The sequence below is a fragment of the Chinchilla lanigera genome, unplaced genomic scaffold, assembly GCF_000276665.1.
Source record: "Chinchilla lanigera isolate Chin_1 unplaced genomic scaffold, ChiLan1.0 scaffold00009, whole genome shotgun sequence".
NCBI classification, from domain to species: Eukaryota; Metazoa; Chordata; class Mammalia; order Rodentia; family Chinchillidae; genus Chinchilla; species Chinchilla lanigera.
Genome location: NW_004955410.1, coordinates 31,779,701 through 31,801,777, shown reverse-complemented (window position 1 = coordinate 31,801,777; position 22,077 = coordinate 31,779,701). Strand labels below are relative to the sequence as shown.

The 22,077-nt window shown below is 38.3% G+C and overlaps 1 protein-coding gene across 1 annotated transcript in view; it reads right to left on the bottom strand.

Annotated features, from left to right (window-relative positions):
* Positions 1–22,077, bottom strand: part of Gars (glycyl-tRNA synthetase) — a gene marked incomplete in the record, with an annotated part of 40,634 nt that overhangs the window by 17,510 nt on the left and 1,047 nt on the right. The window contains 8 exon segments of the mRNA XM_005377501.2: positions 2,486–2,635; positions 4,732–4,877; positions 10,077–10,153; positions 10,522–10,610; positions 12,220–12,361; positions 13,315–13,417; positions 14,090–14,191; positions 21,991–22,077. Coding sequence (XP_005377558.2) covers positions 2,486–2,635; positions 4,732–4,877; positions 10,077–10,153; positions 10,522–10,610; positions 12,220–12,361; positions 13,315–13,417; positions 14,090–14,191; positions 21,991–22,077 — 896 coding nt within the window.

Below are 22,077 nucleotides of genomic sequence, written 5' to 3'. Positions count from 1 at the left end.
AAGGGCATAGGGCGCCTCTCAGTTTTGAGCGCCTGCACTCTATTTCTTTGAGTGTGTACTTTTAAAATTCTACCTAATAAATTCTTGTATGCCTCTTACTGACATCATCTTGAAGGTTCTTTTCCTGTGACTGAAGTTGGTGAAACTACATCCTATTCCCTGAGTGGAATGAGTCAAGTTTCCCCGGCTCTGCTTTGGGGATTTTGGGTGACTGTCCAGTGGACATACTCACCACCCAAAATATGAAAATAGAAAAGGTAACTATTTGGGCCAGTGAGTATGTTAATTAGCTTGCCAGTGGTAATCATTCACAAACCAGAGGTAAGAAACAACACTCACACTGGTTTGGTCAGCTCTGCCTCCTGTCTTTGAATTTAAGCCCTTTATCTGAAATTGTGGAGAACTAAACTACACACAGGTCAGGAAGACAGAAACAGACAATCAAAGATTTTTTTTAAAAGTTCTATTTATGGGGTAAAAAGTAATGTTATGATTTTTAATACAATATGGAATGACTGAATCAACCTGATAAACTAATCCATTACAAATATTTAATACTTTAAGATGAGAACATTTGAGATGCTGATACTGTCTTAGCAATACTGAAATGTGAAGCATGTGATCAGCTATATTCACCATGCTGTGCAACACATTTAAAAACAATAATCCAATAAGCCCTTACTCCTCCTAGCTATCTCAGACTTTGTACCTTCTGATTGTTATCTCCTCACCCTCCCTGGCCTCAGTATCCAGTAACCATTCTACTCTCTGCTTCCATGAGTTCAACTGTTTCAGATTTCACAGAATAAAAATTTTAAAAGCTTCATGAGCAATCTAATAATACTAATTTAAATGAAAGGAACTGTAACTAGAGACAACTCACCTCATGACCCTCACCAAGAAGCTGCTGTACTGCTAACAAACTAAACCGAGTCATACACAGCAATGCTAACCCATGAAACAATGAGTGAACTCCTGGTCAGGAACTTGCAAAGGTGCATAGCAAGCAGCTGAATCCAGACAGGACACTCTGCAGTGAAAATGCCCAACAGTTGGGAAGCTCCCTGGCTCTCCCACCAGTTAACCCTTGGGCTCACTCTTCAGTTCTGAGCTGATTTTCCTACTTCACAAGCAACAGACTCTGTTCTTACTTCTTAATCATTTTATATTCTTCCCATAAGTACTCCATTTAATGCAAATCCTCTCCAAAACACTGGCTTTAGACAAGGTCAGTCTTATCCAACTTCCTAAGAATTAGGAAAGTATGCCTGCCAGACATGGTTGGAATAGTAGAAACCGAAAGACAAAAACAAAAACAACTCCAGACACTGGGACTCGTATCTGACCACCATTCTTTTTTCTTTTTTTCCGTACTGGGGATCAAACCCAGAGCCTCATCAATACTAGGAAAGCTCTCTATTACTGGGCCATATTCCCAGCTTTAGCCTATCTCCTATCTTATCTTGTCCTATCCTATCCTCCTATCCAATCTTATCCTATCCTATCCTATCCTATCCTATCCTATCCTATCCTATCCTATCCTATCCTATCCTATCCTATCCAAAGACAGGGTCTTGCTAAGTTACTCAGGTTGGCCTCAAATTTACTATCTTCCTATCTCTCAGCCTTCTGAGTAGTTGGAGTTACAGATGGTTTTGTTCCTATAATACCTAGTTAAAGTTTCTAATGCTCTCTTCTTTCTACATGAAAGTCCAAGAGGGACCTCTCACACCCTTCCTCTAGGTTGTACACATCTTTCCTCCCTAGTCTCCCTCCTAAACCACAAGCACAGTGTGACAAGACAAGGGCCTTTCCTCAGAGGGAACCACATGACTAACAAGCTCGGGCAGGTGCTATGGGTGCTTTGATCTGGAGTCAGTGGCTGGGACACACCATGACTGAAGTCTGTAATTACAGTAAGTAAAAGAAGAAGAGAAGAAATGGTGACATGCTGGGCCTGGGACAACACCTGGACTAGGAACCTAAGAAAGTTAAGTGTGACCAGACAACCTAACTTTATATGGAATGTATCACTCTAAGATGAGACCAGGAAGTAAACATGTAGAAATCTCAAAAAGCTTAAGTCATGAACAGTTAAGTCACAGTATTTTTGAAGAAAAATAGAACTAAAGACTGCCAGTGTGTCTTCCCACACATCCCTGGACACATCAGACAAAGTATGGCCTGAGTTGAGACAATCAGGATCTTAACTTCTCAATACATGATGAGCAAGACAAAAAGATAATTTCTGAGCAAGCAAGAAGGTATTTCCCACCCCTCCTTGCTTCCCCTGTAAGTTAGTTCACTTATGTCACTCAAACTGCCAGTCACCTCTGAGGTGACATCTGGAGATTATAAATGTAAAACACGAAGAACACAGATAAGACAAACAAGCAAACAAACAAACAAATCAATCATCAGGGTTAAAGGAATATTGTTTCAAAATAGTGAACTTTCATTTCTGTTTCAATGACAAGGGCAGTACCTGACTCGGATCAGCCCAGACCGAGGGGAGATCTCATTTCTAAAAGAATTTCCAATCTGGGCAGCAGCAAAAGGCAACTTCCCTTGGTTGAATTCCAAAAGTCGTTTGAAATTCAGGAAAATCCCCTGTGCAGTTTCTGGTCTCAAATACCTATAAATTTAAGTAAGTGAGTATGTTATAAAGAAAGAAATTCTGTTTTCTAACAAAATTTTAGATACAAATTTTAAAAGTCCCAAATATACCATTTTCACAACACAGCTGCATAAGCCTAAAATGAAGTCTTAGAAGGAGGTATTTTCTTCAGTAGCCAATATCCCCATAACAAGTATTAGAAAGTAGATCAGTTACTCCAGTGGTAAAGCACCCTTTCTCAGGATTCCCCTGAAACCTCTGCTGTTCTCTTGAGCAATCATTTACATCAAGGTAGATGATGACTTTAGTTCCTTCTGAAAATAAGGCCCGTGGCTAATAACCCCAATATTAAAACGTAACTGTGGGGTCAAGATGAAGTCAGTATGGGCTAAGGCTTAACATTAGAGCTCATTTATCATTCATAATCACCTTACCAACAGGCAATTGTCAATGTTTCTCCTGTCATTTTTACTCTTTGTGGTATTTTATATTTTCAGCTAGAAGCTTCTGTATTTCTCTATTAATTGAAAGATATAGCCAAGCAACAATACATTATTATATCCACTTCCTGCTCCTCAATTTCACAGAAAACATTCTATGCAAAATATCTACTAAGAAAGTGTTCCCAATGACCTACTTCAAAGTATTTTACTAAAGTAACTTTAAAAAAAGGGAGGAAGAAAGCCCTAAAATTTTACCATGTTCTCACTCAAACGGACTGACTCGTCCATTTTCTTGTGGTCCTTTCCAGATTTCACCCAAATAAAAGTATTTTATATAAGCTAGTTTTATGCATATTTATAAGTAGTGTGTATAAATTATGAATTCATTCTTCTGCTTACTTTATACATTTCCATGTTCTAAATAACTGTAAAATTTTCTCATATTTAGCAGCGGCAGAGCATTTTACTAAAATGATCTATGTTTTTCATAATTTGTGTAGTTATTCTCAAATTAATGGGTAAGTTATTTCTATTTTTAATTCACATCGTTTTTATAGGTATAGTTTCTTTTCTTTCTGAATTGTGCCCTTAGATAAATTCCCAGGAATGGACTGCCTGGGTCAGAGGTTATGTCCCATTTTATGATTTTCCATATGTACCACCACAATAAAAGGCTTATCAATAGCCTCTCTGCATGAAATATCCCAAGTCAACCTGCTATCTTATTAAAGTTATTGTATGACACATTTTTTCACAATTACCTTTTAATTATTCTTTAGTTTCTTCTCCAGAAAACACTGATTTATCTAGCTTTCTCTAGCAAAAACTCTTACACTAAAACAAGACTATAAAAAAATATCTGATGCTATGATGTGGAACACTGGCTAAGTCTATTACTATTAAACAAAGAATCTAGAGATACAGCTCTTAATTCTAACTGTACTGTAAACTGTCCAGGTGTGCTTTGGTCTACGAAAACCACATCTTTCAAATCAACAGACTATACCAATGCTCTCCGCTAGCTGGATGTTTATTTAAATATAAATTAATTAAATGAAATACATTTAAAAGTTGAATTCTTCAGAAGCTTTAGTCCTACTTCAAGAACTAAATAGTTTCATGCTGTTAGTAGCTACCACATAAGACAGATTTTTATTTATTTGTTTTTTTGGTTTTTTTGAGACAAGGTCTTGCTATGTAGTTCAGGCTAGCCTCAAATGTGATCCTCCTGCCTCAGTCTCCTGAGTGCTGGGATTACAGGCTTGACCATCATGCCTGGTGGACAGCACAGATTACAGAACTCTTTCATCACTGCAGAAAGTTCTATTGAACCATATAGACTAAATGGCTTGTAAAGTACATTTCAACAAGAAGTTCAATAACATTAAAAATCACTCAGCTGTCCCTTCTGCCCTATGCAGCTATGACTGGAAGATATAATGATCACAGACATTTACACTTACTTTACAAAAAAAAAAAAAAAAATTACACTAAAGAAGAGATTATAATTCAGAAGAAATCAGAATAAAACTTAAGACTATCATTACTTCTCTTTTAACACATCCACCTGCGCCTTCTGACATCACTTTTCAAAACTGCTCTCACAGCATTGATGCTGCAAGCCATTTTAATAACTGTTACATAAGAGGAAAAACAGTAAGTAATACGTACCCAGGCATATTTCCTCCAGGACCAATGAAGGTCTTGAACATTAAGTTAAAAGGTACAGGGGGTGACAGATCATTTCCAGTGCTTGGGGACTTTACATTATAATTCACAAAAAGATCCCCAAGTTCTTGCTGTCCATAGTTATCAAGCTAAAGAATATGTCAAGAAAATAATTAGTAAAAACAGAGGGGAAAAAAAGACATGAGATAAATTATTACATATAATTCCATTCATCCATTGCTACAACTCATATCAAATTTAACATTAGCTTTAGCCTAACCTTCAGGGTATCCATATGTTTCAAATCACAACGAGTTTATGCACTTTGTATTTCCCAAGAGAGGAAAAAAACAATCTTTCTGGACTGACCTAACACATGTCTGCCACTTCACCATGAAAAATACAGGAAGATATCTCTGTCCAGTTAAAGGTTAGCAAGAATGTGAAACCATATACTTAAGTAACTTTTCAAAGTTGAATATTAGCACTCTGAACAAACTTAAGAGGTACATTTCCTTGCCAATTAACTACATATGCTACATAAACTTTCTTTCCTATTAGATATTAAGCTCCTTAAAGGTAGAAACTGGGTCCTATTAATCTCTGCATTTTCCAGTGTTCTGTACATTCTATATAGTGATGATCAATGACAAATCCTCTAAAATGATGTATAAGCTCCAGTTTGAGAATTTCAAAAGACTACAACAAACCATGTAATAGTAAAGAACACTTAAAATTTTTTAAAATCTCCTGATAGAAACAAAAGATTTCAATAAATCATCTTCTCACCATATGAACCAAAGCTCTGAGAAAGACCCAGGTATATCTCCAGCCCTACCATTCATGGGTCATGTGACTTAAGATTAAGTTCTAACCTAATGTCTATGAGCTTGTTTACTTATTTATTAAATGGGAGCACAGCATCTATCCTACTAAGAAGGGCTACTATGAAGATTAAATAAAATACATAAAGAGTTTAGCATAGAACCTGGCACACTGTACCTCTTTGATAAAGGATGACCATCTTTGATCCCATCATAAAATCAAAGGTCATCTTCACTCCACAAATAGACAACTCATACTAACTACATGTTTCAGATGTGAATAAATAACTTAAAAAATTAAGTCTTCTAGGCTCTCTTTCTATGGACTTTCTAGAAAAAATTCTCAAAATACTTTGTCATTACAGAACCCATAAGGAATCTGTTCCAGTAACCTTCAAGATATGAATATCATAAATATAAACTGGTCTCCTTGCTTAAGAAAGAAGTCAGAGTCTGAGGAACATCTCTGTTATTCAGGTAATTTGAGAAATACAGTGGTTTTCAATAAAAGAAATGAAAAAAGAAACCAGGCAGTAAAAGATTATGAGGATACAGAAAGGAATCAAAATCTCTATCAGGGGAATCTGGTAATACCTAACAAAATCACATTTGCATTTTTGACCCATGAATCTCATTTCCAGGAACTTATCCGAAAGATAAAATAGCAAAAACATAAATGACATAAACATAAGGTTATTCAATGCAGCCTTAATCTGCAAAGGTAAAAATGAGAAATAACACAAATGCCCATCAATGAAGGACTGGTGATATCCACTACAGGAATACAATGACCAATTACAAGGAATAAAGAACAGCTCTGCATGTTGCTATGGAGACCCCTCTGTGATATTTTGTTATGTAAAAACACCATGGTACACAAAATTATGTATAGAATTCTATCATACACCTAAAAAGGGGGCAGATATATATATTGCTTACTATTTTGCATTGCTATATAATTTTATACTGCAATATAATTTTATATTGCTATAAAATTGCTTACTTATGGGATTGGAGGGAACAGGAACAGACACTACTACTATTTGAATATACCTTATTTTGGGGTTTTTTTTTGTCTTTTTGAGACAGGATTTCACTATGTAGTTTAGGCTGGCCTTGAGCTCACTTCGTAGCCCAGGCAGGCCTCAAACTCATGGTGATCCTCCTACCTCAGCCTCCCAAGTGCTCAGATTACAAGTGTGCGCCACCATGCCTGGCCTATACCTTGCTTTTTAGATTTAACTTTGGAGCTATGAAAATTTGACATAATTAAAAAATATATTTTAAAAGTGAAAACCTAAAAACACAATAAAATAAAACACATGCATATATCTAGCTGATTATCTAACTACTGAAAGACTTCAAGTGATTTTAAATAAAATCATGTAGGACTGTACACCGCTAACATAACCTCTTAGAAAATAAACAGCAAAAAGAATGTTTAAACTATTGTTAATATTCATAATGTTGGCAGTGGTACTAGGATTGTTATTCTGATATAATTATTGTGGTATTGCAGAAAACTGGAATTTTTGATGTGGGTTAAGGAACAGATTTAAGGTTAATAAAGTAAAAATACAATAACTTTAAGTAAAATAGCAATATTAATTCATGATAATTATACCTTTAAAAAATACCAATTCCCTAGCTCAGTCCACTGCAAAGTTCTAGAACCAACGTCCACTGATAAAGACAAGGGCTCTTTGGAGGCATGGCTTACTGCATGTCTAAAACAGGAAATACACTATCTGAGCCTGTAGTTATTCTGTCATGACAAAAAGCAAGGAAGTTATCAAAGACTTCTAGTGCTCCACCGAAAGGACTCAGCAGCCAACTTCTGAGAGCCAAAGATGAGACAATTTAACCATCAGTAAGGTAATAACTGAAACTACCTAAAAAAGATCAAGTATTTTAATCTGTAAGTTTATAACAGAGAAGGAAAGAAAAGAGGGTAAGGCAGGCAGGATCTAAATATGCATTTCTGAAAGCTGCTAGGCAGTGACCAAAGCAGCTAAAGCAAGATCTGGGCAGAGTGGATCAAGCACATATTCTCACTTTTCTTCACAAACAGTGTCTCAAACAAATGCAATAGTAGGTAAGGGAAAGTTTTCCCATTTTCTGTTTTGCCAAAGCAAAAAAGGAACGACAAAATCATTTCAGACCTCAATCAATTAATGGATTCAGACAACGGCCATCACATACAGAAGTACATAAACCACTTACTTCTTGTCACAAATACTTGGCAAGCCTCTACACCTAATACAGAAACAACTGAAAATTTTAACATCACCATCACAACACAATCGGCCAGGAGCACATGAACAGTGACTAGTATATGATGATGCTAAAATTATTATTAACATTTCCCAAAGTATAAGGATTACGCTTCACTTTAAAAGAATTTTTATCTTTTAAATAGATACATATATGTATACAAATATATGCACACATACATATATAATGAAATATTTACAGATGTAATAAAATAATGTCTAAAATCTGCAAAAAATCAGGGAGAAGCGAAGCAAGATTTAAAAAATTTGAAAAGATTTGATAACGCTGAAGAAGACTTAATGAGTGCACAAGTGTTTATTACATTTCCTACTTTTATGTTTCAGAGTTTTCGTTTTAGAAAGTTTAAAAATGAGTTTACAAACTAGTACATTCAGAAATGGGTTGGCCAAAACAGCCAGAGAAAAGAAAGGACAATTCATCCTGAGTTATTAAATCCACATAACAGAAGCAAAATTACCCCTATCACAGAAGGTGAGCCGAGGCCCTTTAAAGAAACTATCATGCTTGAGAGTCAGAAAGGAACCAACAGCGTAATGAGGTGCAGCAAGCACCACTATGTGCTCAGACAACTGATGCGCTTAAGTCGAGTCTACTGCTACCACTTCCAAATGCTGAACAGTTCCCATGGGCCCCTTACTTGTCACTGAGCATTACACTGACAGCTGTGCACACACACACACACATATATGCTCCCCTAGAAAACAAAACAGAAAGCCAGTGCTCAAACTATAAATTATAACTCATCAAATCAAGTACTTCTGAATTCCAATAATTTACATGAAAATGAATGAAACCATTAGGATCAAAGACAACCAAAGAAATATACAAACAAAACCTGAGAAAGCTTGAAATTCTGAATAAGAAATGGAAGAATTTATGGGTAATTAGGGGCATCTTTCATTCATTTCTAATACAGCTTAAGCCTTTGGAAAAAGGAAATAAAATGAATGTGTGGCTATAAAAGTGTCAAAATACAAGGAGTCTTTTCTAAACCACAAGCTTCAAGCACAGGATTAAATATACTTCACAAGGGCCAAAATAAACTGGCACATGATTCACTAGCCAGATTAAGAAAGAGTCCAATTTAAACGAAGAAAAGAATTTCTCAGCTAATGTTGGAAACCTAGATATCACAGAGAAAAATTAGCATGTTTAAAAACAATTAGGCCAACAGTGGAAAAGTACCCAGTAACTCCCATGAGGAAAAAAAACCACGATGTTAGAAGCCCTATATTCAGCTTCAGATGTATCAATGTAAAGAAAACACAGCACTAAAATTTAAGAGGTAAGCCTTAGTGGACTTTATGACTAAACATGGTATTGGAGAAATATGTACTTTGTGTAAATGGAACATTTCACTGCTGAGGTGAGAAACCAGTAATTTGTGTATATTTATGGACATGTGTATGTTCCTAGGAAGAGGATGTGCAGTGTTCATTATAAAACTTTTTTTTTTTCAGTGCTAGGGACTGAACCCAGGGCCTTGCACATGTTAGGTTAAGTGCTTTACCACTGAGTTACATCCACAGGCCCCTCACCAAATTCTTAAGTCTGTGAACAGCCCCCTACACACAAAAAAAGATAAAGAACTACTGACACAGAAGGTACTTTTACACTTGGAAAAAGGGCCAGAATAAATTATTTTCATTTTGCTATTCTTGTATTTGTCAAATCAAGTACAATTTATAAAATTTTAGGATTATAGGCAAACTAAAAAAAGGGTAGAGAAGTATGTTTTAAGAGTAACAGCTCAGGCCGGGGATACAGCCCAATGGCACAAGCACCTGCATGGCAAGCCCAGGGTCCTGAGTTCGATTTCCAGTATCAAAAAAAAAAAGGAAAGAGTAACAGCACAAAATCAGTCACAGTCCAACCAAACAGAGGTTGATGACAGAATGTCACAAAGCCACCAGCCCCCAAAGCTCCACACCACTCCACATCAACACAGAACACTGTTCATTGGCAGTGACTTCACTGCCTTTAACTATTAAATCCAGAAAAGTGATTCCCAAGGACAGATAACTGACTGCTTTACACTGAGGTGGCAGTTCAGCCTGAAATCAAGGATTAGTCACCAAAGGTCAAGAAAAGGAGATTCCAGGAGACAGAAGCAAACTTTACTTCTTTACGATGGTGGCCAAGATCAACAGACATGGAATTCAACAGTTATCACATGCAGAAAGACAGCCCCTGCCCAGGTCACTCTGACAGCATCTCTGAAGTCCTCACCTGGGCCAAGACACTGTCCATCTCAGATTTCTTCTCAGCAGAGCACTTCTTATCAGACATCAATTTCTGTAAATGAGCTACAAGAACAGCATTGACATATGTCATTGTCACTCAATGGGAAAAAGCACTTCTGAGCTTCAATGTTGGGCAATTAAAAAATAAATGTAAGGTTTATGTTCTTAATTTATATGAATCCTACAACTGATTTTACAGGGACAGTTGCAGCACTGTATTGATTTACTTGCTAATTAGAAAATTTTTCTGTATTTAACTAAAAATATGTACATAATTTTTTAAAATAAGGGGTTTGATCTGTACACTTAAGATCTGTGTACTTTACTGGTTGTTACACCTTCAGGAAGAAAAAAAGAAAACATTTTGAGAGAAAGTTTAACTTAAACCCTGTTTTAGATCAGTTCTCCTTGAAGGAGATGGAGAACCATACCTTTTAATAGATGGTCGGCACGAAAACACTCTCCACTTTTTACATCTTTCACCATGAAGTCAGCAAATTTGTCTACATGGCCGGAGGTCCTAAGGTAAAAAATGCCAAGGCAATTTGTCATTCTCATACAAATCAATACATACATGCAGTGGTACCTCCGGTCAGGAATGCTTCTGTTTGCAAAAAATTTGGTCTGCAAACAGAAGCATTTGGCAAAATTTTGTTTTTGTTTGCAAACTGCGAAAGGTGACAAGCACAACCACAGTCACCTTCCCCACAAACACCAACACGGCCATCTCTTCCAAAATTGTAGAACAGATCAAGTTCACGAACTGAGGTACCACTGTATTCCTATAAGGCAACACCCCCTACAATGTTTGCCCATGATTTATATCTGTGTATCTACAAGATGGAAATTCCCATACCTATAAAAATGATATATCCATGACAAAACAGTACTATGTGCCAGAGAAAACTCTTCCTCAAGTCTTTCTTATCCTCTCCCAAGTTTCTATGGGAAGAAAGATGTTAACTACCTTATACCGTTTCACAAACTGTCATAAAGTCTGTACTACATTTTAGGAACAACTAATTCCTGCTTATGCCATTGTTATACATGACCTTATTAATAAGGCCAAACTCATCAGGAATCTGACTTGCCAAGAATTCGTGATGGCTCAGGATAAGACACTGACCTTAGGGAGAGTTTCCTGCCACTGAAACCTATAACAACACTGATAAATCTCTGCACAGTTCTTGGTGGAACAAGTACCTAAAAGAATAAGGAGTCCTTATTTTACAGACCCATCACCAGGAATTTCTTTTCTCTTAACTGGCTGAAAGTGTCAGAAGAACCCAAAGGGTGCTAATAAAAAAAATTACTTCTTTACTAAGCAGTAGTAAATGAATAATGAAGCTACAATTTTTTTTTTTTTTTTTTTTTTTGGTTTTTCTCCGGTACCGGGAACCAAACTCACGACCTTGCGCTTGCCAGGCAGGCGCTTCTGCCGCTGAGCTAAATCCCCAGCCCCAATAATGACACTACAAAATGGTAAAAATTCCTGTCAGTTACTGAATCCTGAACTATTTGCTAGAAATAATCTTTAAGTTCCTGCACTGAAATGTCAATGAAGTAGTAAGTATTGAAAATACATATACATCTTTGTTCACAACTTCTGAAAACTTAAGACTGAGGAGATAATCAGGGATACACTCAAAAACCCACAAATGGGGCCAAGGAGATAGCTCAGTGGCACAGTACCTGCCTGGCAAACCCAAGATCCAGAATTTGATTCCCAGTACCAAAAAAACAAAACAAAACCCCAGAAATAAGGATGCTCAATGCAATCAAAATTCAAAGTACCTTATACAATACAGTACTAACTAAATTACGGCATAGCCAAAAACAGAACACTATGCTGTCATTAAAAATGCTTTAGATGAATATTTAATTGCATGAGTAAATGTTCATTTACATTAAATGAAAAAAAAGCAGTGTGGTAACAATTCAAATACAGAAGAACATACAGGGGAAAAAAAGAGTGGAAGCATAAACACTTTTAAAAAGCTACCTGTGAGTAAGAGGTACATATTTTCTTTGTTTTTCTGTATTTTTCAGATTTTGAACACTGGTAGCTTTTGTCATCAGAAAGTTAAATATGTACAATAAAAAACTTCCACCTCAAAGTTGGGTCTTACTTCAAAACAGGCTCAGGGGTGAGCATGGTGCAGTCAATCTCCAGGATCTGCTCCTCCTGAATAAAGTGCTGCCTCCAGGTCTGAATAATGTTGTTCTTCAAAGCACATCCAACTGGCCCAAAGTCATATAAGCCACTGACACCTATAAAACACACAAGGAAAATGTGTACTTTGCTTGTCACACTGAATAAATGACAGCAAGACACAAGAAAATGATACCTCTAAGATTTCACAGACTCCTAAAAAGGTCTTTAAATTCAAACAATTCAAACCCCTTCTGACAGAAGTAAAATTTTAGAAGTTCTTATTCCATTTACTATTTCTGTAAGGAGGATTAGCCTCAAATTAAAGACACTAAAAATTCCCCCATATGCTTTTGCCCAAGAAACAGAATGAAAAAGTAGATAGTTTTCTGCCAGAGAAAAAAGAAAATAATTTGTCACAGAAACTGATGACAACGATGTAAAATTTCAGCCCCCAGTCTTCTACATTATTTTTGGGTATTTGAGCCACTGTTTAAATCTCAAGAAGCTACTAACTCTTAGAGATTTCCTTACCCAAACCAAAACAACTACCAGTGGTAAAGTACTAAAACTCTAATATGGCTGAAATGATCTCTGTTGAGTATGAAATATATCGCTCTACATTTTAATCAATGAATTATATTGACCTGTGGCATTCAGAAAGCTGATTTATCCATTCTCCAGGCAGACGCCCATAAAGAATAATCCAAGGACTGTTCTACCACCTCCCTTGTGTAGAGGGAACAACAGAACCAGCCAACACTACACGGTCCTCTACTGCTCCTAAGCCCCCGATACATTTTAAGAAGAGTGCATAACTGTATAATTATACAAACACATCACATGCTTAATAGCTAGGTCCACAATAATTTCTACAACCTAATAGAAAAAAAAGGGAGTCTTCAAAAATAAACAGGTGGACAAAAGTAAGTACCACACCAAGTGATAACTATAAACAAAAGCAAAATATCTACCCTCTGTGTTTTGCGCCTGATACAGTTAGATACCAAACCGCAAGCCATGTTCTTGATCTAAAGCCACTAACACAACTGTCCTTTCACCAGTCCCCTACCTCCATAAATAGCAAAAGCTTGATCATAGAAAAACCTCCTCTTCAAGGTATCTTCCATTTTTGATCTGTCTATAATGTCATCTTTGGGCTGTAATGCCAGCTCCTGCAGAAGAGTAAATTAAAAAAGTGTGAGAAGTGAGCGGCACTCTGAACTTATACATCCGAGTTTAGTTTATTACTCAGCAGAATTCAATATAAAATTTATCAGACAAGATTTTGAGAAGCAGAAAAAAGTTAAAAGGCGTCAGTTTTCCATTGAGAGGCAGAAAACATACCTCTACTTAATTATGTTGGAAAGTATATAATAATTTCTAAAATTATAGGACTAAGCTTATTTAAACACAGGCAATAATAGGCAATATCTGAATTTTTGGTGGGTCACTGTAGCAAAATGGTGACTTAAATTTGGTGAGTTCCAGGACATTCATGAGGTATATTACACCTAGGATGTGACTGGAATGAGGTTGGAAGAGGGCAGGAGGAAATCAGGGGTCAGGAGGGCTACAAGGTAAGAAGAAGTCATTCTTTTTTTTTTTTTTTTCATTAATTGTATTGGCACATTTTAGATATACATAACACTCATTATATGGAATTTGTATCTATACATGATATAGCTTGAGTCTTTTTTTTCTTTTTTTTCTGGAAAAGGTATTCTTAACAAAACAGATAAATCAAATGATACTTTTTTCAGAAACTTTTCCAGACCTGTAAAAGAAACTTTAAATAAAGAAGAACAATTCTATACAGCATCCTATTTCATCATCCAAGTGCTCACCTTAGCTTCCAGAACTCTCTTCCGGGCTTTGAGCTCAGCTACTGCTCTGTCCACATCTACTTGAGGTGCTTTATCTTCTTTCAGCTTTCGCACAAGATCCCCCTAGCCAACAAAGAGAATTTACATTCAGGACTGGTTTCAGAAGTTAAGAAATGTTAGCAATGTATGGCAGGGAGGCCTGGGTTGAGATGGGATCTCGCTACCCTGCCCAAGCTGGTCCAGAACTCCTAGGCTCAAGTGATTCCCTGCCTCAGCCTTTCAAGTAGCTCAGACTACAGGAGTGTGCCACTCCACCCGTCACTGCAGAATGTGTTTTTAAGTGTGCCCCTAAAGAAGTATTGATGGAAGAATAATACAGTTCAAGTGTTTATTATGTGAGATGTCATAAATAACTGAAGGTCTCTGCCCTCAGCACCTACTACCCAGATAAATGTACAGACATGTTAACAAACAACTGTAGTCAAATAGTGGATTTCAGGAGTGGGAGTGGGTGGAGATAGGGAAAGGGGGAAGAGGCATTTTGAAAAAATCACATAGATCATGTGGAAATGAATCACAACTTAAAAAACACTTATGGAATAGGTTCTATAGCAGATCAGACACAACTGAAGAGAGAACTAGTGACTGAGGAAAAGACCAATAGAAATTAACCAGCACAGCACAGAAAGAGTAAAAAATATGAGATAAAAAGACAGGAAAGAGTCTAAGATTTATCCAACCAGAATGTAAAAGAATAAAGAAAAACCGTAAGCAGCAATATTTGAAAACATAATGACTATAAAATTTCCAGACATGTAGGAAGCACAATGATGCTGCTTCCCAGATGTGAGAAGCACAAGAAACTCTAAATACACAGAACAAAATCCACACTCAGACTAGGCTGTTTACACACAGTAGTGCTTTGTTTCCAGTCCACAGATACCTACGTTAGTATTAGACCTGGCTCCAAATTGCTCTAATTCATGTTATCACATTTTATAAGCCTTATTTTACAACACAACACAAAGCCACCCTAACTGGGTGGCTTTTCCTACCCATTGCCTTCAGTGATCATCCTCCCACCTCAAAGGTTCCCCTGCACTGGGTGACATTCTACCACACCATTCAGGAGGCGCTGCTAACTACTCCAGCCCCAAGTGCTCAGTAAGGACATGTTCCTCTTAAAGCTGTCTCCAGTAGAGGCTGATCTCTCCCTTGTTCCTCAAGAGCTGTAAAAGAAACTTTAAATAAAGAAGAACAAGCATCTGTGGGACAGATGCTCTCCTTACCTCCCCATTCCTCTTCCCTCCTGCTAAGACCCTCACTTCCTTTGAAGGGCCCCTCACCTCTTCCCCTTGCTGTTGTCATCTTCCAAGCTCCCACCTACTCCCCTCACGCAAAGGTGGTCCCCTATTCAACAGAATGTCTCCCGCAAGAGGTTAAAAGTGGGGAGGGGGAGTATATTTTTCTGACCCTAAAACTTACATATAATCAAAGTATTTTCCTACAGTTTTAGCACACTGAATTTTCAGGGATGCACATGTGCGAATAATTTAAAAGAAAACTAAAGCTAGTTTGCTCAGAATTTTACAACTAGGTGTTTATTCTTCAAGGGTAAAGCTTTTCATTATTTGAACAAACAAAACATATCACCAATGGCATTGCTGCTGGTATCTAAGCAACTATCATCATATACCTTGATCAGCATATATTCATAGCAACTGTACTCCCCGTAAATTTATGTACAGGTATAAGCATCTGCTTAGTTTATCACAACTCCCAGTGGAGTCCTACCCAGAAATTGCATCCTTAAATACATATTTTTTATTATAAATGTATTCAAACTTACTTTTCATTCCTGATATTATACTGCCAATCCTTATTCTATTCTACTGACCTCTCTAGCTAAAGCACCATTCCAGTCATCTTCTACTTTCATTTTATCTTCTTCATTACAATACCTGAAATCACTGTATAGATACATTGGCTTATTTAGTTTACATGCATCTTAGGACAGGAGTTCTGGTATGTCAGTTCTGGCACTCAAATGCTCGCTGACTGATATCACAGCCTAAACCTAGCACAGTACCAGGTCCTCAGTATTCAGTAGTATCTATAGTTTTAGTGGTTCCTTCCCTTTCTCTACCTGTCAGGAAAGCCATCTCCTATCTCACAGGTGTTCCCTGACAGAGCTGTTGACCAGGGATAAGAGGCCTGCCCAAAAGAGCCTTTATTGTGAAGAGTAACAGGACCTCCTTCCGACTGTCAGAAAGAAGTCCTTCTCTTCACTGTCATCATGCCCCATTCCCAATGTCAAGTGTGGGCACTCTCAACTCCATCTATTTTCTCCCGGAGCTCTCAGAAGGCACTGGCAAGCCAGGCCATAAGCAAGCAGGTAGGAAGAACTTAAAATTCATTGCTCTGAATCACTTCTTGTTTTCAGAAATAGGCACATAAATTCAAACACAGGCTAGCTATCACAAGAAGTGGTGTGAGAATGAGGATTTTGGCATGGACTTCACCATCTCTGAAGTTCCAATGAAGAAAGAAAACAGTTGCATTTATCCTAAATAATGAAACAAGTAAATTTATATAGGTCCAGTCCTTAGAAGAACTGCAAGTAACCAATACAAGGAACGAAAGTACTTCAGGGTTCCTATTTCTAATTATTATTCATTTTTTCTTCACCACTTAACTGTATTTTGGGCATTTCTGTGTACACATTAAATAAATGATGTGAAATATTAAGATCTCTAGATTACTGTTAAGAAACATCAACTAGATGCTTAGCTCCTGCATAAATTTTTGCCATTAAGATGTATGTTAGAGCCAGCTATGGTGGCCCAGGCCTGCAATCCCGGCACTCAGGAGGGTGAAGCAGGAAGATCTTCGAGAGTTTGAGGCCAGTCTGGACTATACCATCAGTTCGAGAGTTTGAGGCCAGTCTGGGCTATATCGTCAGTTCAAGTCCAGCCTGGACTACAAATGATGAGAACCTGTCTCAAAAAACTGAAAAAAAAAAAAAATTAGAGCTAACAGCCTGGTGGGCTGGGATATAGCTCAGTGGCACAAGCGCCTGAATCGGGCACACACTTTCCTAGGACCGCATCTAAAAAAAAAAAAAAAAAAAAAAAAAAAGCTAACAGCCTGTATATAAAAGAGAATAGACAGTAGGTGAGTGAACCATTTCCTCACCTACTGATGTTTGACTTTATACGTATGGCTAGAAGGTTTTTGCTAGGATTACAAATTCATCTCAGATTTCTAAATATTTCATAACTACTTAAAAGAACTTCATAAAATTTTCATTTTCCATTTTTAGATTAAGCAGCAGCTTTGTAGGCATTCTTAGTTTAGAAAAAGCAGAGAAAAATCCAAAGCTCTTCACATGAAATCTTATCACTACTACTAAGATTCAAGTTTTACTCTGTCCCCTCAATTACAGAAAAAAAAATTGAAATGCTAAAACATACATTATGTTACCCACACATCTATTCCTATATTACTGATTTAGATAGTGCATTATAATTTAAAGACTCCCCCAAGAAATCATTTTAGAAGATTTTCTATTATCTTACCAAATTCAGGAGACACAAATTCTCTTATATAAGTTCAAAATGTTATCAAACTGACAATCTTAAGAAAATAGGTGAGCTCCACACCAGCAATAGCATGATGGAACCAGCATTCTAAGAGCCAGAAGCAGTGGTGCACTTCCGTAACCCCAACTACTCAAGATGAGAGGAGAGTTCCCAAAGTTAAGCCAGCCAGGACAACTTAGTGAGACCCTTTCTCAAAATAAAAAAAGAAAGGGTTGCGGATGTAACTCAATGGTAGAGCCCTTGTCTGGCATGCACAAGCCCCTGGGTTGGATTTCCCAGCTCTGTAAAAGATAAAAGGAACCAGCACGCCAATCAGCAACAACCAGCTCAGAAAAATACCTAGCATTCTTACCATGAACTTAACACAAGCTACAGGCAGCACTGTCAACACCTTACATGAACTTCCACTTTACTGTTTAAAAACCCATTTCCACTGCGTAGATGAAGAAGTTTGGCTACTGAAAGGTTAAATCATTTGCCTAAGGTTACCAGCTAATGACAGCAATGCCAGGATGTGAACTCTAGAAATGTAACTTTAGAACCTGTACTCAGAATTAGTAGGCTATCTTGCACCAGCAGTCATTCATCAACGAAAAAAAATAAGCATGGTTGTGGCCAAAAGCAGGGGTATAAAGAAACCCCACCTAGCAACTCTTCAGAACTTTTCCTAGCTTGACAATCATGAAGTGCCTCCTCAGATTTTCTTTTTTAAATCCTTCTTGGTTCTGTTTCTCTACAATAGCTACATTATGAGAGCCTTCAACTCCATCCACCTAAATCATTTCAGAATTGTGTCTCCAGACCAGACACTGCCATTGCCACACCTCACCCAATCTCTACAGTATTTTCTGTCTGAACCTCCAGATCAGGTAAAAAGTCACTGCCACTGGTCCTCCTTGCACCCAGGGATATTAAGACACACTTCCTCAACCACTTAATCTCATGTAACATTTAGACAAAGCCAAAGGGAAAGAAAAGCAACACAGCTCAACAGTTAAGTGCCAAAGGTAGATAAAACGTGATGATCACAGAAAAGTACCTTCTGGGGTGCAGGCCAAACACAGTGATGAAGGCCAAAGGCAGAGTGCAGGGGACAGAAGAATGAATGGAAAATGAGAAAGCAGATACAGGGAGAAGCCTGGGCTGTAAAGGAAACAACAGGCCAGGGGAGGGGCCTGTCCCACACAGCAGCCCAAACCTATCTTCATATAAATCAGATACTATGTTCCTCTAAACAGCAGTTCTAAAACTTTGTGGTCTCAAGACCCCATTTTACTGTTAAAAATCGCTGAGGCCTCTCAAGGCTTTTATTTATGTGAGCTATTGACAGTTACTTTTGTTTATGTGAGTACAGCCAGTTCTTAGCTTACCCATCCTTCAACTCACAAGTTTCTGACTGAATCATGGTGATACATTCAGTAGAAACTACTTTCAGTTGAGCTTTTATCTTCTCTCAGGCCAGAGCCCTTCTCGTGATGCTGGGCCACAGTGAGTAGTGGTTCCTGGTCAGCCACATGATCCCTTAGGTAAACAGATACACTCCACAGTGACAGTGTGCAGTGACAGCGTACTGCGTTGCGAAGGAAGGATATTCTTCGGCAGGTTAAGTGTATCACATTTCCAGCTTACAGGTTCCACCTGTAATGGGTCCACCCGGATGCACCCCCATTGTAAGTATAGGAGTGTATGTTTTAGAAATTAAAATAGAAACTTCTAGCCTGGTGTGGTAGCACAAACATGTAATCCCAGCACTCTGGGACAATAACGCAAGAGGATGGCAAATTCTGCAAACTTAAGATCAGTCTGGGCAACTTAACTAGGTAAGAAAGATCCTCCCTCAAAATTGAAAAAAAACAAAGTTCAAAAAAGGGCTGGAGATGTACAGCTCAGTGTAATTCCCACACATACACACACATAATTTTAAAATGTATCAATTCATTTAAAATAATAAAAGCTCAATATACTAACAGGTATAAAAATAAAATTTTAATGAAAATACTGTTTGTGGAAAAAATTTTCTAACTTTGCAAAGTAATCTGTAACTTCAAAGAAGACACCTAGATGCTTCTCTTGCAATACGGTTATTCTGGATAAAATTCATCAAGAGAATCATACACTGATGGGAAAGGGAGGAGAATGTTAAGCTTTTCAGGTAATTGTGAATATTCTTTGATATTACAGCAAATTCCAACAAACAGTTTTAATCTTAAAAGTTATTCCTAACTCCAAAACCGTAGCACTGAACTTACTACTACATTAAATCCATGGGTGTATCTTGGACTTTAGAGGGATCTTTTGCCAATGCCTTGTCTCTTAACATCACACATTCCTCATTTAGAAAATTGGTTAGATGAGTTATGCAGCCCTCCCAAACATTAACCCACTTAATATACCTAGCCCAGACTTGTAAATATCAATGCTCATCTTATCAAAGTCTTTAAACACTGTGAAGCTGTAAGTCTGAAATTTAACCAATGAAAATTTTTCAAAATTCTGAAATTTCCCTCCCAAAGGCTTTAATTTTATTTTGGACCACAAATATTATCAGTTGGTTGTGTTTTCTGTTTTAAGTGACAGGCTCAATTCATTCAATTTCCAAGTCAGAAAACTTATATGAAATGTATGTCAGGAGCTAGAATAGTTGTTAAACGCCTTAAAAATCCCTCCCTAGAGGTCTTCAACTGCATAAACTTCACAATGGAAAAATGTAAAATGGACCGAGAAGACAGTCTCAGTTCCCTATATGCAAATAAACGGGTTTAAATCGAGAAGCTTTAAATTTCTTCTGGTTGATATTGGCCTCACTATGATTCAAAGTTCCAGGCGATTAATTAACTGATAAATATGATACTGGAAAATTATAAAAGAAGCCAAACTACAGTACATAAATTAACTCACATAGTGAGGAAAATATCTTTACAAGTACAAAAAAATTAAACCAAGATAAAGAATACACAAAATATACAAATCAATACACTACACAGGAGGAGTGTGGAAAAGCTGTTCCATACTCCGCATTTACTGCAGTTAACTGGATCCAATCTTACAACCACGGATGGACAACTTGCACTGCAGTTCCAAGCTAACGTGGCAGAGGGAGGGGTTTGCCTTGGTTTTTTCCAAATTAGATGTATTCTCCCTTCTAAGGAAAGACATCAAAAAATCAACAGTTAAGACAAAGAAACCACACCTAATTTAATTCGGGGAGTGGAAGGAGAAAGAGAATGAGCACAGTAATCAGATGCCAAAGAAGAGAAAAGCATTAAGCCCATAGTGAAATTTTTAAATGCAACACTACTAAATCAGGCTCAAACTAGAGGGAAGCAGAGATTGCCAAGTGACAGAATTTACAGAATTTGCGGCAGCTATGCTCCAATGAATTATTTCCGAGAGAGGGTTCCACCCTCCGTAGCTAGGGCAAACGATTGCATCAGGCGCCAACGCAGGAGAAACCCGTTCGGCGTTCACTAGAAGCCGGTGCTGGATCTCCCGGGTCCTTCTGCAGGCGTCTGGCGCTGCCTCACTGGATCTGAGAATCACCTGAAACACGTTCCTTGTTCTCTACACAGTGGGATCTCCACGCTGAGGTCTTGGAAAAGGAGGCCTATACAAAGTCTCCCTGAAACCTCTCCCTTCCGCAAAACCTAATTTCAAAATGTTCCATAACCAGGATGACTTCACCGAGTAACTCAGCATATTCACAGTTTCCCAGGTTTACGAAGTGAAAGCTCGCCCGCTCCAGATGGCCTTTTCAGAAGCCAGAAAAGATGACAGGAGCGAAGGATAATGACTTCACAACCTTCGAAGGAGAAAAAAAAGTTCGACACCTTCCCAAACCCACGTTTCAACTTTTTTTCTCAGCCGATCCTGCGGTTAACAAAGTACTGAGGGAACGAAGATGAAAAGGAGCAAACCTCATCCAAAGCATCCTGAAGATGAAAGGGTCTGACCGTCAGACAAGAGAACCGGCGGGCTCCTCTCATCAGCGACCAGGGTCAGAATTGAGAACCCGGCCACCCAGGGTGCACAAAGCGCACAGCACATCCTGGGAAACCCGAGTTAAGGTTATGCAGTAGGACCCGGGAACACAGACCCCAGACCCAGGACGCGGAGCGGGAACGGAGGACAGATCGGGAGGGGACGCTGACCAGCCCGGACGAGGGAGTCAGGAACAGGGAGGGAGACGCGGGTCCCCGAGGGAAGGGGGCCGACCGCGGGCTTGGGTCAAAGCAGGGGATGAAGGGAGCGGGTGCCGGGGAGGACGAGCAGAGCAGCCGCGGAGCGGAGGCGGGGCGGGCGTCGGACGCGAGGCGCCGGTACCTGCTGGCGCACGGCGAGCCTGAGCGGGGCCAGCACCTCCTCTGCCCCGGCGCCGTCCATGCTGCTCCGGGAAGCGGCGGCGGGGCC